This window comes from Lycorma delicatula, chromosome 2, assembly GCF_047948215.1.
Source record: "Lycorma delicatula isolate Av1 chromosome 2, ASM4794821v1, whole genome shotgun sequence".
NCBI lineage: Eukaryota > Metazoa > Arthropoda > Insecta > Hemiptera > Fulgoridae > Lycorma > Lycorma delicatula.
The window spans coordinates 70592231-70611154 of NC_134456.1; the positions used below are offsets into that span (position 1 = coordinate 70592231).

General features: G+C 26.6%; 1 protein-coding gene across 3 annotated transcripts in view; it reads left to right on the forward strand.

Moving 5' to 3' along the window:
• Positions 1-445: 445 nt before the first annotated feature.
• MED15 (mediator complex subunit 15) overlaps positions 446-18924 on the forward strand; it is a 68817-nt gene continuing 50338 nt past the window's right edge. The window contains exons 1-4 of one of the 3 annotated variants that reach the window (XM_075355534.1): positions 446-708; positions 7778-7865; positions 12841-12892; positions 14258-14353. In XM_075355534.1, the coding sequence (XP_075211649.1) occupies positions 647-708; positions 7778-7865; positions 12841-12892; positions 14258-14353 (298 nt within the window). In that variant the 5' untranslated portion in view covers positions 446-646. Of the gene's footprint in view, positions 709-7777; positions 7866-11679; positions 11959-12840; positions 12893-14257; positions 14354-18138; positions 18180-18924 lie in introns of those variants that run through there. The other 2 variants (XM_075355535.1, XM_075355537.1) reach the window with 2 other exon arrangements.

Here is an 18924-nt window from a genome sequence, read left to right on the forward strand (position 1 = left end):
AATAACACTTTTCTGCAAAATAAGATGAAAAGTGGTGCAAATAAAACTCAAGTAATAAATAACAATAACCGCATACCATGAACATAACTTTTTCAACAGATTTTTGTAATAAAAATTTAAGTATAGTTTTAAATATGTAATTACTGGATATGTAAAACGAAGTACTGTGCATTATTTTAAAGTTATTTTGGGCAAATTATAATCTTGGATATGAAACAAACGTCTTTGAAATACCGCGCGCATTGTTTTGATCTTTCCTTCGGAATCTAATTGATATATTGACCTATGGATTTGAGTGTGTAGTGGCCTGCTGTTATTTTTACTAGATTCATTTTTTCGGTTCAGTAAAGTTAAATTTCTTAAAATAAATATATTATTTTTTTGAGTTTAAAAAAAAATATTCTTAATGTATTGCAAGTGGAGATAACCATTTCATAGATTTTTGTATTTCCTCAGTTCAAGGAGTGCTGGACAACGGACTAAGAGATTTGTTTCCCTTGACGGGTTGAGGTTGTGGTCTGGTACGTTTTTTCGTTAACAGATATAATTTAGTTTGTCTCAATAGTTTGATATACTACTGTTTATCTTCCAGCATCGTTTAACTAATTCGTTCTACATTTTGGTTATACAAACTATCTGTTTTATTATGGCTGCTGACGAAAATTCATGGCGCACACCAGCTTTTAGACAGAGCGTCGTTCAAAAAATGTAAGTTTTATTACATATACTTTTTTTTTTAAACAGTTGTGGATTTATCTTAAGATATTGCATTTATATTATTTAGCAAGCGTCACCTAATTTACTTCTAAAATTTCTTTTCAGCATTGATAAGCATCCTGTTATCGTAAGCAAATTACGATAAGTATAAAAATAATTACCAAATAAATTCTTAATCATTTGAATGTTACGAGATGGTAAACCATTACAGTAAAACAAACTGCGCAGTTGTCTAACCTATTAATAGACTTTTAACCTATATAAACGACTTTTTCCTTAAAAGTAATTTTCTATCATTTTTTCTTGGAAAAGGGTAATTTTGGATCCTTTTGTGGAGATAAAAAACAAAACAAACAATTTGTCTTTATATTATAATTGTCAAATTGCAATAGCCCGTTCATTAATGAAAACTTGCTTTGAGACGATTACTTATATTATTAAAATGGGTGATCAATAAAGTATCAATTAGAAAGTTGAGAACCTTTTTGTCAGAAACAAATTGAGAAAGGAATAACAGAATTAGTTCTTATGAAAAAATTAACGTTAATCTTAATGCATTTCAGAAGACTCTTTTTCTACCCTTTCCCTTAAACAGTTTAAACATTAAAAAAACACATAAATTACTAAAAGAATTTTAATACATAGTTGCTATACGCTAAGAAATTTATGTGAAGTGTTTAAATATGATTTGTCTACTATCTTCCATGTTATTTTTAAAATTACCAATGAATTTACGTTGAAATCATTCATATTGTAATAAAATTATATTACTTTAATATCTAATTCTCACAATAAATCTAATGTTATGTGGGCGGGCAGTTATCAGAAACTGAAAGTGGATTTGAAAATAAAACATGTCAGGTAACTTAACAAAAAATAAAAAAGGACTAAACTTCTGTTATCTCATCTCTATTCAGGTAGCAGATTAATTTAATAATTTCTTTTTGAGTATCTCAAACAACAATAATGTAGATCCATTTTAAACAAAACAGTTCACCAGCTTGTCATAGATACTATTATTACCTCCCTTACAAATTTAATTAACATCTTTTAACTATAAGTATTTCCCAATTTAACAAGTGGAATCCTAAGTTTTTTATTGTTTATTAATGACCTTCCATAATATGTTTAACCATTAAATCCTCTTCACAGATGACATATCTATATATGAAGATAATAATTTAAAAGGAATTGAAAATTCTAGGATAGCAGTTCAAAGAATTATTCAGTAATGGATTGTAACCATCAAACATTAAATGTGAATGAAACTGTTGTATTATGCTTCTGAAGTAGTTGTAACATTGCTGATCATGAGATTAGTTCCCATTAATGATAAAAATTGTATTTCTATTGCCCATAAAGAAAAATTTCTGGACGTTTTGTATGAAAACAAACCATACTATTTTTCTTTTCTTTTTCTAAGAAACGTATTTTTCTTTTTCTTTTCATAATTTCCACTCCTACCAATGTAAACAATAGAACTGTTTTTGTACAATTCAACACTGTTTTTAGTGTATTTCTATAAATGAGAAATGACTATATTATGCTTCCTTTTGATAAATAACTGATATGTTTTGAAAAGTTTTCCTACCAATTTATTTAAATTGCAATTAAAACATTTCTTTTACAGAAATAATATTACTATGTGATGAATTTTTTAAAAAATCCTGATTTTTCTGCATATTGTTGACATGTGGTAGAAATAATTTTCAATAGCGTCTTTTAAATTGTACATTTTAATGTAATAAAATTGTCCATTACATACTCACAAATTTTTAAATAATTTCTATACATTTATATTGATTTAAATATTTATTATAATAATAAAGGACTAGTAGTAGTCATTAATGTAAAGTGTTTTCTGATTTTCTGGGAAGCAAGCTGTGTTATTGAATCGCATTATTACAATAAGCATTCTGGTCAGTTCATGCACGGTCTAATATTGGGTCAGTTCATTACCTGAATTGAGTTATAGTGTTCAGTTTGTGATTTTGTCAATAGCTATGGTGATGCCTGATAATATTTTCCATTTGAATGAATTGTATAAATCAAAAGAATGGTATATTTCTTTCTTTCAAACTCGTAATATTTTGTTAAAGGTGAAAACATCTAATAACTGGCATAAAATGACATTAAGTGTTAACTGAAAGTTGAGAAATATGGCTTTGCAATAAAACTGAGTGCAGACAAGCTGTTTAATTATGCTCTTATTCATGTTTACATCACGTAAGATTACTTTTTGGGAAAGTGTTGTTTGTAGCTTCCGTTCATTATAATGTGATTGTGAATATGATGGTGAATATTAAGTTTTTTGAGCATGAAAATCAATCAAATAAACAAAATAAATAAACCACAATTTACAGTTGTAAATTGGTGTAACTATTTGTGAGAAGTGTATGGTGGTAAACTTTTAGAAATACCCAAAGTAATAGGATGGCCAGAAAAGTAGTAGGGATTCATCTATTTCAACAGAAATCCATTATGTCGGCTGGGTTCCTAACATCAAAGGGTTTTTAGAGGTATTTTATCATTGCTAACAAAAAAATTAAAAAATCAATTATCATTTGATTAACGTATTTTAAATTAATGATGTACAGAACTTACAGAAATGTAACATATTCAAGTATTGGTCAGGATTTTTTCCTGTAAATATTATTTTATAAAAAAGTAATATTTCAGTACTTTTTTAGAAGATGCCAGTCACAAGATGATTAAAAGGTGATCTGTAGTTAATCAGTTGTTAGATGGCTCCAAAAGTACCATAATAAAATTATAAATATAATCGGTACTTACGTATTAACGCCACCGCAGCTACAACTTTATTTAAAAACAAAGTACTCAATCGGGTACTTTGTACTCAAAAAATGACTGTGTTAATTAGTCAAGGTTAGCGAGCGTAGGTTAAGTTTGGTTAAATTATATTTATAAAATAAATAAATATAAATAACCATTTATTAAAATTAATAAAGAGACTGTTCATTTTCCACCAAAATCCGATTGACTACTTTGTTTTTAAATAAAGCTGTAGCTGCGGTGGCATTAATGCGTAAGTACCATATAATCTAACCAAACATAACCTATGCTTGCTTTACTTACTAACCTTGACTATCGAGCAAAGGCAAGCATAGGTTAAGTTTGGTTAGATAATATTTATAATTTTATTTATTTTCTTATTTCAATATAGCCTTTTCAGTGGTGCCATCCAACAACTAACCAACTAACTATAATGATTAACTGACCAACTATAGATCGCCTTTTAAGTGGTGGGGATCTTCTAGAAAAATATCCATATTTCATCCAAAAAGTATGCTCCTACAACATGTCATTCAATTCAGTAAAATAAATTGAAATATGTCATTTCAGTTTATTCAAATCAAATGTTAGATAATCTCTTCATTGTTAGCAAAAGTCAAAATTAGTTGTAACATAAAATATTTTTTAATTTTTACATGATTTATTTGTGAATTTTGTAGAATTATTGGTCAGTAATAGTAATAAAACAAATATAGACAATTAATGAACTAAATATTGTTCTCTTTGTTATTGATATAACAGATATTAACAATTCTGTGAACAGTAGATCTTGTAAATTTTGTATTGAATTTAACAAATTGAGCTCTACAATGAAATTTAATTAAAATTTCAAGAATAAATTGAAAACTGAAATATTATTCAAAGAGGAATTGTTAATTGTAATTGATTGTGGAAGGTTTACTTATTGCCAAAAAATACACTTATTTTATAATGAATATTAAAAACACTGTTTCCAGTATTCAGCAGAGCACCAGTGGTTAAATTAATGAAGGCTAACAGCTGGTGATTCTCAATAGCAGTATTGCCCAACATTTTGAAATTTATCAAAAATTGCATGTACATTGTTGTTCAGTTTAATTACAATACATACATACAATTTTTAATAACTGTGCTCAAACAGACTGACAAAATGTCAGCAGATCAAGTTAAAACAGGACCTAACCTTCTAACCTTTGCTCAGTCGGTTAAAAAAAAGACAAGGAGTTATCAGATTTTATGTAAATACCAATTTTATTAAGAAATAATGAATGTCCATGTAAAAAGTAGTTGCCTACCTTTCGAAAATGTAAAGTATAAAAATAAGATAAATCCCATTTGTAGCTGTATGTTGTATGTATAGGAGATCATCTTGACAAAAATAATTTTTTTTTAACAGTCATTTATTTTAATTTCATCTGTAGTGAGCCTAAATTAGTAGCATTTATTGTGTGTCTATGTTACATATCTATATAGATACACTCTATAAGAACACGTTACAAGACACATTTTCAACTATATTCCACTTTATCGAATAACTTTCTTTCTGTTAAATGCTTCCTTAGTCATTGCTATTCTTGCATATCTTGTTTTTACATTTACTATCTTCTGTTAACATAATTCCTAAGTGTTGTACTCATTTAATTGTTCAATTCTTCCTTCTTTTGTGCAGCCATTTAATGGCTTTGCCTCCTTTCCTCATTACATTTGTTTTTTAAACATTCATTTTCATTCAATTTTTTGTTATAGTGTCTTCTGATTAAAAATCGTCTGCTAAATATCAGCATATGTTTCATCTCCTAACAAAAAAAACATGCCATCTGCAAACCTTATACAACTTATTCTATTTCCTATATGGATTTCTTCATCTTGTTCTAGAGAAGTTTTGATCATATCTTATAAATTAAACAAGTTTTATAAAGGTAGCTTTCTTAACTATACTAACTTCAATTTTTAATTATTAAGAGATTATTTGTTTTCAAACTTACTGAATACTATATATGAAATGAAAGTCATAATACCATTGACATAAATACAAAAACATCAAATGTACCATTTTATACAATTAATGATGAACATGATGTGACTTCTTAAGTATTTACAACTAGGTTTGTCATTTAATAGCAAACAAAAGTTTTGGTAGGATAGATTTGTATTATAATAATCATTTTTATTGGGGGTATACTATAGATTTAACTAGGCAACATTTTTTTGTTGAAAGAATACTTCTGTGGTATCCAAGTCTCAAAAGTTCTGTACAGTACTCATTATTGTACTCAACTCTGTATGCGTAACCAATATACAATGTAATTTTGAAATTGATGACAGTTTAGAGATCCTTTTTTACCAGTGTAAGATATTTGGGTGTTAAATTTACAACAGATTTTGCTTAAAACTGTAAATTTGTACATTAAAGTTGTATTATGGGTATTTTAACCTGAAGTATATTGTAACTATTTTAAACCTTTTGTATAGATTATGCGAGTTGTGCAATCTGTAAATTCTCTGTACCAATATTTTAAGAATATAAAAGGAACATTTTGAACATATTAAAAGTTATTTTTGTTATAGAATTTAAAATTTAGTTTTTACTATTAGCCTTAATTCTAGATCAAAATTAATAGCAATTTTGATAATAAATAGGAATTTTATTTAATTTTTTGAATTACAAATGCAATGAAATCTCCATAAACTTATACATATGATATTAGCTGTACACTTATATTACTGGATGGCAAACAAAAAATTACTTTTTTTTTAAACAGTTTTGTATATTATTTTACTATCAAGAAATATGTAATTTTTTTGGATTTGTTTCTCTAAACAATATTATACTTTTTAATCAAAAACATTTATTGCTTCAGAATTTATTAGTTGAATCACTGCCTCTTCTGTAAACACTTTTATAATCTTGTTACATGGGTATAACATTTAAAACATTCCCACTTTTTTTTGCACTCAGTTTGTTAATAAAATTTATTAACAACAACAAATTAATTTGTCAGTTTGGTCTGTAGTAGTTGATTACATGTGAAGTATGAATATATATTTATATGGTATAAAGAAGAGTTACAATAATTATTTTTATTTTAATCAAAACAAGATAGAAATTGTATTTATTTGGCTACATTTTATCACTTGTAATCATTAAAAATTACTAATGTAATTATATAATTAAATAATAAAATATATATATTTATTATAAACAAAACATTTACTGTATTTAATACAGTAAATGTTGTATGTACTCTTAATGTATTTGATACATTAAATGTAGATAATTTCTTGGTTAATATTTTACAATGACAAATATTTTTTTTAACATGAGATGTTTTTTTCTGTTTTAACATAGCTAGATTCCATTATTACAGGGAAAATGAACATTCTTTTTTTGAAAATCCTCTGACTGAAAATATTTTTTTTTTAGACAGGATTCTGCAGTATCCATATTTTATTGTAATAAAACTATAGCAATATTATTCAAATACAGCTGCATTTTGATAAATTTTTTATATCTTTATGAAAAAATAGATTCTACATTTTGGTTAAAATATCAAAATGGAAAAAATTTTATTTATAAAAAATTTTAATTTTAATGCAGCATCTGTGTAATTTTATCTTTTAATTATATTTTTTTAATATCCTATTATGAACTGTGAATAACAACTTCCTGTGAAATAAAACTGCAAGTAATAAAAAATTACTGGTAATTTTGTTTATATTTAGAACTAAATCAAATTATTTTATAAAAAGGAGTATTTTAAAAAATTTTTTTAATAAATTTATTAACTTTATTTTTTCTTTACCAGCTTGAACTGGGTTGTTTAAAATATTTTAATGCTGAACATAATATTGGTAAGAATTAAATTTGCTGAAAATTTGCTATTGTATTTTTTCCATTTCCTTTTGCATCTGGATAGCTCAAAGTTAAAACATTGGCTTTCTAATCCAAGCTTTGTTAGTTTCTTTAATTCAGCCTTTGAATATTTAAAATGTTTAATATAATTGATAATTTATTTGTGATTGGTATCTCATTTTCAGTAATAAAGGCAGTTGAGTCTATTCTTCTTCATGATTTGACCTTTTGAGTCAGTAGTTAATATAATGCATATCCTTTTTACAGTGCATAGAATCAATCGCATGCTTTTTGTCTTATGTTTAGTTTTATGTTCAACAAGTTTTAAGAAGAAAGCTACTTAATTTTTTGTAATTGTATTAATTTACTTTTTTATCTTTATGGTTTTGTAAGGTATACTTAATTATTTTCTAGTGATGAAGCAATACGTAGCTCTGGAATGCCAACTTCTAAAAACAGTGTGGAAATGGAAAAGCATGTATTTCAGAAAGCTAAAACAAGAGTATGTATCATTAATTTGTTTATTTATTTTCTTAGTTTTTGTTGTAATTTTTTTTAATTTTTATTTGATAGGTATTTTTGAATTTATGATTGAACTTAAATTTTATTGTTATAATGTGTAAAATAATGAAATGTGTGTGCAGTTAGCTTATACAATTGCTTAATTTCTAAGAGGGATCATCAAAGATGTCCATTCACACATATTATGGTATTAATGTAGTAGGCAATCTACTGCTATAGATAGTTGTTAGATGGTGCCATTGAAGTAAGAAAATAAATAGAATTGTAAAAATAATCTAACCAACTTAACCTACGCTTGCTATTCAAAGTTGGTGAGCGAAGATTGAGTTTGGTTAGATTATATTTATAATTTTATTTACTTATTTTCTTATTTCAATGAAGCGTTTCTTGTGCCATCTAAAAACTAACTACAGTGGTAGATTGCCTACTACATTATTAACCATATTATTTTAGAAACAGAAGAAGCAAACTTTTCTCCAGGCAAAAATATAATAAAAAAAATTTAACTCTTTTTCTTGTTGATTCATGAAATGTATCCTTATGTTTTCTAAATATTATATATATAAAGTTTTTTTTACATATTATAGAATAATGAAAAAATTGAGATGGGTTTTTTAAGTAAAAAAGATTTCTAGATAAAAATGTGTGTTATTTTTTAAAATAAAATTAATTGTCCATCTGTTGTGTACTACTTTTTTTATATTGTAAGTGCTTTTACAAATGTGAGCTTAGTTGTTTTGATTATTTCAAATTATTGATTATTTTCTGTTTCTGTACACTGATTTATTTAGATTATTTGCTGTTAGTGCTTACAGTGTGTGTGTTTGAATGTGTTGCAGTAAGGATTATTTTTTACTGTAATGTTATTATTAATGATACACTTTTTACACTTTAACTTCAGGAGTGGCTTTATTAATTTGAATGTTGATTTTCTGTGGATATTTGTGCAAGCATCCCACTTAGCTCTGTTGCGTTACATAAATCAGTTTCTTAATTTTAAATATACTAGAGAAATAATGTTATACCAATCTATATTCACTATCGTTAAAAGCATGCATAGCTTTGTAAGAAAATAAAAAAAAGGTTAATTCCTTGTAATTATATCTTAAAAATAGTCTGTGATAAAAGAGAAATCTAAAGACACATTGATACAAACTCATACAGAGTGAGCATGTTATTGTCAGAAATCAGCACACATCATCATGCAGCATGCATGGCATCTGCATGTTAATTTCAGAGTAAATATGTAGAAAATCTTTTAAACTAGGATTGAATTTTATTGATGATTCCTTTACTAATGATAATTCCATTATAAAAATATTCAAACAAGCTATGTGAATGTAAGATAAATTTGTGAATATATTTTTACTTTTCAATCATAAACTTTTACTTTTATATTGCACACACACTCTGCAGAAGTTTTTTAGAAAAGAATCTATAAACTCTTTTTTACAGTTTATATTATAATTAAATTTATTTTGTACTTGTTAAAGTTATACATCGTATAGAGAATTAACCACAATAGATTGATTACAAACTATCCGTATGAATCTAAAATGTATGTCATACGTATGTATGTCAAGTTGCTGTTCCAAAAACTAAATTATATGAGAGTACTCTCAACACAGGCTGAGAGAAATTTTTGTCAATAGTGTATTAATTTGTCATTTCAAGCAGTAAATAAAGCAAAATGAAAACAAATTTTTTCTGGTAACAACACTAATGAATTCATAAATTGCTAATATAATTTTTATTGAACTGATGTTCTACAAACTTATTGTGCTTATTTAAAAAAAAGAAATTTACTGCAGTAATGATTCAAGAAATTGACCAAGGATAAACCTAAATATAAATTTATTTAAAGCGTATAGTAAAAAAAAAATGTTATTGGACATGTTAATTTTATGTTCTTACTTTCATTTAAGTTATTAACATTGTTGACATTTATTTGGTTGTAATACATTTGTGATAATGATATAACAGTTACATGTAATTTGCTATGCTTTTGTCCATGTTGGTGATAACATTAATTTTAGAATATATATATTTATGAAAATCCTCAACTAAATTTTATAATTTACAAAGACAACTGAAAAAATTATGAATTAATTGTTTAAAAAACATTTTATTTTAAAATTTAGTTTTAGTTGTCATTGTAAATGTGTTTATGCCAGAAAAAATAAATAAATGTAGTCTTATAATAACAAGAAACTAAAAAAAAAGGAAATCAAGCTGTTATGATAAAGAAGTTTTTATAAACAGTGTTGTATTTCCTTTTAAATTTTCATAAAAATCGTTTATTACTCCCACTAAAATTGTGCTTTAAAGAGTTTAAATCTGGTTATTCCTTATATCATTTGCCATAATGTTATTACAGGTGGATTAATAATTATTTGTACCTCAAAGATTTGATAATAAGACTGATAAGGCAATTGCTGTGTCATTTAATGTTCAAAGGACTTTGTGATAAAATTAAACCCCACCTCCATCAGCCATTAAATTTAGTACTTTAGTTACTAGATTTTAATCTATCCAGAGTGTACTCTGGATAGATTAATCACTGAATATATGCTGTAGGATTATCACAGTTTCGTAAAAGTAAGGTTTAAGGAAAAAAGGAAAATTTACCCTCATCTTGTCTTCAGTTTTTTAATATTTTCCTAACGGGTGAATTGGTTTTTCTCATACTTCTTGCAGGTTTGCGTTCTCTGGAAGTACATTTGTCAGATTACAGTTTGTGATAAATGTATTGAATTATCTGAAAAGTATTTAATGTTAAAAATATTTTTTGGACATTGGTGGTATAGTTCTGGTTTTTTGATGAGCTATAACCTTAGGTTCATGAAAATTAGTTCAACTTATTACCTTCAGTATGCAGATGAATCAAACTTTAAGAACTTCCTCTAGTATATTTTACCTTTTGTTCCATGTAACACCTTACTCATAATAATAAGTCAACACCTACACTGGCTCTCAATTTTTATTAAAATGAATGTAGTTGTTTTCACAGATAACTGCTTGCTACAAATGCTCACATTTCACGTAATGAATTTTTGTCATCATTTTAGTACTCAAATTAAATTGAACATGAATACTTATAATTATGACATTTCCTTTTTATGTACTTTGAATTATAGAGGAACTGTTTACGTTGCAGAAATGCATGTAATAGATTTTATTATCCCATTTGAAATGGAAATAATTGATTAAATTATTATGTATAATTTATCTAATATTGTAGACATCGTGGTGTCATGAAAATTATTGTGTTTTTATCCATTAAGTTATTGTTTCATTATTATTAGTGTGGTTTATGTTTTTTTTAATGGTAAGGTTATTATGATGCAGTAATTGTGTATTCAGTTTTATACTGAAGTAAATCTAATTTCTTTTTATTAATTTATAATGTATATTGATTAACAAATGTAGATGTGATGTTATTTTTATAAACTATTTCTTTTAATATGACCTCTTTTATGTATTTGTTAATTTTATTTTGACGTCATTATACAAAATCATAATCTGTACCAATTTTTTTTTGACCTTCGGAGCTATCAAGTGATTTTTTAATGTGAAAGTGCACTTATAAATACAAATCTTGCATTAATAAATTTGTAATAATTTTTTTGTCTGCTTTTTTGATCTTTTTTTTATAAATATCTATAAATGAAAATTTTCCCTTACAATGATTGATTTGCTTGCTATTGAAATTTTGATAGTAGTAACAATAATAATAATTGTAATAATAAAAGTAATTGATAAGCATTATATTAGTATGATGTAATGAAGATTGATTGTCATATTTTATGTTTCCTAAAATTTACTTATTTATATTAATAAGAATAAATAATACAATATCTATGATAGAATAAAATTATATAGACTTTAATTGTTTTAATAGCCGCTTAATAACATTACTAATCTACTGATGTATACAATAGTCAAATAAAAATGTGAGTTAAGTGCATGAAATGACAACAGTTAGAAGTTCCATCTTTACACTATACATTTGGTTAATTTCACTACAGCCTTTACTACATATATTCAAATATTTTTAATAGTGCAATTTGCAGGTAATTATCATTTTTGGATTCCAATAATTATGATCTTAACACAGTTTTATGGTTCAATTCATAAGACTTAATTTCTAATTTTAATGATTTTTTTTTTGATTTTTACTAATTTAATGTCAAAAGCATTATATTGATTATTATTAATTAAAAATATAATGTTTTATAGTTCATTATAAACCTTCTGTTTTTTATTTCAGTTCACTAGTTATTGATACTTAGGTACAGATTGCAGTATGGTGTTCTGCAGTTGTATTAACACAATTTGGTTTCAAACCTAACCTTATCTTATTGGAAAATGTGGTAACTTGTACTTAAAGCAAAAGATATGATAGTATCTTCGCTGTTTTTATTATTAACTTGTTCAGCTCTCCTTCACCTAAACAATTCAGTGATTCTGATCATGTTTTTGTTAGGACATAGTAGAGCTCTGTTAAACACTGTTCTTTACATTGAGTAAAACTATGAAAATAATTCTATTTAAAAGAAACTAACCTTCATTAATATTTTAATATAATTTGATTTTTTTTCTTTTATTACTACTGTTTTTGAGCTCCAATTATAATTGAAGTTATAGTACTATTCTTTTTAAATCTAAACTAGAGACATATTTTGATTATGTAATAACGTCATCCAATGTAATTCTGATTCCAATATAAAGGTCACACAGAACTAGTAGTGACATGTCATGGGAGTTATTTTTTTCTGAAGATCCCATGAGTTAACAAGGTTACTAAATTTTTTGTTGAACTAAAATTAGGGTATGATCTTGCATACTATCACTCGTTCATGAGGATGCATGTATACTTAATGATAATTTAAGTTTACTAAAATTGTGTAATTTTAATTTATTTATTAATAAAATTACTGTCATTATTTTTGCAGGAGGAATATTTGGGTTTTGTGGCTCGTCTTATTCTTCATGTCAGAGAGATGAGTGAGTTTGTTATGATTTTAAATTAAAATAGTTTTAATTAGTACTGTGTGCAAAACATCCATTTCTTATATGAAACTTTTCCTTTGTCATATACTTAAACTATTTTCAATTTATTATCTATCTTTATCATTTTAGTTTCCATTTTTATTTTAGTTATTTCTACAGACTAGGGAGATACTTAGACTAGATACTTACAGAAAAAAGATATTTATCTCTAAATCTTTGTTTTTATACTTCCTTCTTTTTTTACAACTTCTCATCACTGTATCTTCTTAATTTTTTCACCTTAAATAATTTTATTATATTTCCATAGGATTTTGAATGTTTTATTGCATTCATTATGGCTAAATTTTCTTTGTTGTCTTCTATTCTTTCATTTGTTATACTGCCTGTCATTTTTTTTCTGACATATTTCTTAATGATTCTTTAAATTTTTTGGTTTCATATATTCCTTTTTAGTCTGCTTAACAAAACTTGTAAGCCTAAAGCTTGTTTACCCAAGCTAAAAATTTGAAATTTTACATACATTTGAGTTCAGTACAGTCTTTTGTAAAATATGTGCGTCTATTATTTTTTTTAAGTTTGTTTCAAATGAAAGATCTTATGGCATTATATTATTATAAATATACTAATTGCTAAGCAGTTATTCATAACTTCCTGGATGCTGAAGCCAAAAATAATCTAAAAACATGTCCTCTGTTTTTACATTATCCATGTTAATAACTGAAAAATAATTTATTTCTAATAGAAATAAGAATAAATCAATAGCATTGGTTTCTAAAAACAATCACCTTTTTCTCAAGCCAATGGTATTTGAATGAGAAAAATTTCTAATTAGAAAAATAGATTGTAGAAAACTCTTGATCTCTATGTCAGTGAAACATTTCCTACTGTTAACAAGACATATGTCTTACTGAGACACTGTCTTATTTTAATCAAAACATGTATTCAAACAAACATTTATTAAAAATTGTAAAGTCATACAAAGTTGTTCTAAAAAATCAATTTGAGTACGTACTGTTTTAAAGTGAAAGTGAAAATTATAAAAATATCTGGATTTGAGCTTGTTATTCTTCTGTTGACTTCTTCAGAAAATCTGAGGTAGTTATTAATTTGTCAAAAAGAAATTTTTTGTCGCTTAGACGAAACTTGTGATCCTTATTAGCATTTGGTTTTTTTTAAACTTTTATTTCACAATGAAAATTTGTTTGCTGTGCAGGCAATAAATATACCAGTACTGCCTAATCATAACAGTTAATATATCTATTTTACCAAAAATAAATTTCACGTAATGTTAAAAATGTTATTGTAATTTTTATAATTTATGTTAAAATAATGTTATTTATTATGTAATTACTATTTTAGATTCTAAGAAGGCATCTGGAGGTATGAATCCTGGTGGTGCTACTGGCCAAAACATGCAAGACCCTATAAATGCTCTTCAGACTTTAGCCAGGCAAGGTAAATTCATTTATGCATATATGTATAATCATGCATGTGAATTGAATTTTGTACTTTTTTATTATAAATGATAAATAAAATCTTTGGTCTTTGGTTTTATTATATTTACTTTCTGAACACTTATAAAGCTTCTGTAGTGACTGAATTTTAAGACTAGTGTTTTCTTCTGTTTGAAAATTTTTATTGGTGATTGATTAGTATTTATTTAATTTTATGGATAATTTATTCTTTCTAATAATTTTAAAATGCATTACAGCGTTTACCTACCTCCCTATCTCATTTTCTAAACTTTTATAAATTCTGTATTTACTTGACTTGAAGTCAAGTAAATAAAAAATGTATATATAAATATATATTTATTTATTTTACTTCCTTGCTTGAAGATAAGTGTAAACATGTCTTTCTTCTGAATTTAAATGAAGAAATAAGACAAAAAGTTTTAATATAAGCATCAGCAGTGTCAAAGAAATGTTTACTATGACAAAATTTTTCAGGTTTTTAAAAAGATTTTTAACTAAATTATGTTCCCTTGTTTGCAGATGAGAAATTTCTTTGTTTAAACCATGTGTACCTAGTACAAGATCAACCCTCTTTTTTTTGGGTTCTGTGTTGTGGAAATCCTGCTTTTTGTGTCCTTTACAGGAAAGTGTTGTTTCATGATGCATACATTATAACTAACCTTAAAGTTGTAAGCATGGTCATCATTAAATAGAATTCTGATACCTGATGTCTAGTTCAATATCATACACACACCCACAGCCACCCACCCACTTCCCTACACACATCCACACCTGCAAATTTTGAACCTTTTGCAGGTGAAAGGATAAAAATATTTTCTTTCTATAGGTTGCATCACACTGTTTTTTGACAAACCAATGTGACATGAAATTCGCCTTGTACTAGTGCCTGGGCTACACTGAATATGCTTAATCACATGACTCTCATCCTTAACATGATGATTTCATTGGCATTGAACAGAAAACAAATACGTTGAAAATGACCCTTTCATTCATAAATGCTGATACAAGAATGTTTATTAGGTACAAAAAAATAATACAATTTTCTGTTTATTTTTCATCTGTTTTGCTTCAATAGAAAGCCGATTTTTAAAAGTTTGTATTTATTTTTTATTGGCTGTATTTACATTAATTTTCTCAGAATTAAATTCTCTATAAGTTTTGTTGCTAAATCTTCCACATTTATTAGTCATTTAACAAAGCTATTGTACTACATACCTAAAAAAAATTGTTTTTTGACACCAAATTTTGGTTTTTTAGATTTGATATCTTAAAAGCGACTGGAGTTATAGTTCTGGGACCTGGTTTACCTTATTTCCCAGCTCAAATTACGTTAGAAACCACCAACTTTACTTCTTAATTTGGTTCCCAAAAATTACAGTAGGGCTTCTTTTTATCAGAAGAGCTGAAATCCGGGTGAAATTTTTCTCTTAGCAACTCAGAAACAAAGCGTTTCCAGATCTATGTTTACATCTACTTTTTTCATTATTTTCACCAGTAGAATATGTCCTGACAGTTTCTTCTTGAGACACTCTCTATAAAAAGTATATTATTATACTTAATATTACTATGTCTTTATTTTAAACTTTCTTCTATTCTTTAGTTGTGATTGCAAATTATTTGCCACACATTACTAATTAATCAGTGTTCATATTGTCTATTACTTTTATAATATTTCCTCTGGGCATATAATTGACACTGTCTTTTAAACATTCTTTTAGGAACATCAGAGCATTTACGCTATTTACTGTTCAACAGTTTGTACAATTCTTAGGGGTTTTGGATTTTTTCTTGCAATCTGTTCACAACTTTATTAAGTGAATTAAGTCACTGATGAATTAATGCAATTTCACTGTTATTCAGTCTGTTCATTATTAGTTAGTGCAGTAGGTAATTTTATTGTGGTTTGATTATCATATGGTATGCTTTGTTGGCCATCTGGTGCAACAACACTACAAAATCTAAGTCTCATATACTGTATTTTGTCTAGTCTGTTCAGCTGCTGTAGCTTGGTGGTCAGTTGGCTATAACCAAATACTTACAAAATTCAACCAATGCTGGGTTAGTAACCTTCAACTGTCTAGGTAAAATCATCTCTTCTCATGTTTTACAATTGAATTTGACTTTAGCAACAATAGCAGCACATTTTCCTAAACCCAGTAAGCAGATTTCACAGGTTGTGGGTTTTTTTAAGAAACTGAAATTTCAGTGTATTCATAATTGAGTGACCAAACCATTATATATAAATATATATATATATATATAATTTTTTTTTTAATTAAGCTTTTCTAGTAAGCTTTCTAACTTGCAGTTTTGTCCTGTGATTTTTACTATTTTTGTATATATTTCGTATATTTTGACTATATTTATATTTAACAGTTTTATGTATGGTGATTATTCTCATCTTCAGCATCTGTTTGATGAAGGGGGTCAGTCAAACTTGTAAACTTTAGAATCAGGTCTCAAAGATACTAAAAGAATTAGTTGCTTTGCAAAAAAATTGCTCTAGTTTAACAGAGAGCAATATCCTTGAATAGACAGAGGGTTTACGTAGATGATAATGATAATATTAAGAAAAACAGAAATTAAATTATTCCAATTATTTTGGCCTTCTTTTGAGGTGGAATGTAAACTGTATGAAAATATTAGTAAATTAAAAAAAATTAATGAAAATATCCATTCATAAGATAAATAACTTAAAAAAAATCACAAGTTTGAAAAAAACATGTTTGTGAATGGCACATAACCACTTCCATGAGTCATGTTAGTGCTGCGGTTGAAGGTCATAAACAGTAGGTTCTCATTTTTCACAACTAATGACAAACCATTTAGCATTTTCAAAGTGATGAAATCTGTAAACCGATACTGTCAGAAGAAGTTGGAATACCAGTAGGTTGTTGGTATCTATATATGTTCAGTTAATTTTTCATAATAATTATCTGAAAATCCATTGTTTAAAAGTACATTGTTCCAAAAAAATGTAGCCACACATAAGCCCATTCCAGTCAAGCAGCACTTTGCATGGCAAAGTAAAATTTCTCAAGTAGCCACATATTCTCCCAACTTGAAACCAGCTTGTTTCTTCACTTGAAATTTACTCTAAAAAGAAAATGATGCAAAGATGGTGACAACAATCTGCTTCATCATCAGTATATGAAGCAGATGAAAGTTTCTAAGAAGAATGACTTGCAATGCTTCCAAAAACAAGCTACATTTGTCAAAGGAAATGACAGCACTTTGAAGGAAATATAATGTACCAAGTGATTATTCTATAGAAATTAAACATGAATTTTCTTTTGTTTATTTTATTTTTTTCCATTTTTATAATTATATTTTGCGTCACTTTTATTCTTATTTCGAAGTTAAAAATTTTTTTTAACCTTGTTGATGTGTGTTGAAAAATATGTTTCAGTGAAAGTAATTTAGTCAAAAATTACTATAAATAGATCACTAAATTGAAATTAAAAAAATAATAGTACGTATTATTAATTATTGCTTGGATAATATAGATTTTATACAACTGTAACTTAAGTAGTGGAATTCTGTGAGAAAAAACTTTGCTTTCCCGTATTCAAAAAAGTGAAAGTTCTTTTGATTTCAAACTGTTGCCAGATTTTGAATGTGGCATCAAAGGTCTTGAAAAACATAATAATTTATATGTACTTTTAGTTTATTCAGTCCTAACAAGTATTAATCTTGCCTTGCCAGCATAAATATCTATTAAAAGGTATGCTGTAACTAATCTTAGTGATTTACTGTCTTTTATAGGTTCAGGAGTTGAAGTCAGCTTTCTGGAGGCCTTTGAAAAGGTACATCACGATTTCTTATTCAAAAGGTCCTTTTTAATTTCAAAGATAAAATGTTCTGTTCATTATAGTTTTGCCCTTCTTAAGAGTTCAAAGTATGGTTAAGACTTCTGTATTTGGCAATTTTTTGCTTTGTTGACTTTTTTAGTTGTTCAACATTTATTAATTAAATTTGCCATGAATAATTGTTTGTAGATTCAGAATTAATTAAAAGATATGCTAGTTGTCAGTTGAGTACAGATGGTCTCCAACTTTATGAAATTACCAAATTTTCTAGCAAGTCATTGATAATGAAGTATTATTGTAGCAAGGTTAGTTCTTTGTGTCACATATTTAGTATATTGGACTTAAGTTTACTTTGTATAAACTAATCTTTATTTCAAGAAAGTATTTCAGTAAATTAATTGTTGTCCTCTTCCTGACACTTCCTTTGGGATGATTCCTCTCACCTGAATAGGAACTAGGCAGAACAGATCATAGTTTGGTCTGATACTTACATGTGTAAAATTTCTGGGGATCACAAGGAGTTTTTCTTAGGATGGTCTAACTCATTCCTATGACATTTTTCCATTGACACATTCTTTGTCTTTAAATATTAAAGTTTTATCTAGAACAATTTATTAAATACTGCGGTTCATCAGAATTGAATATGTCGTCTGTTAAAACAATCACTTATTTACAAGCCCACATAGTTTTTAACAGGTATTTGTTGATTCTTAGCTTCACAATTTATTTTTCTAAATAAATT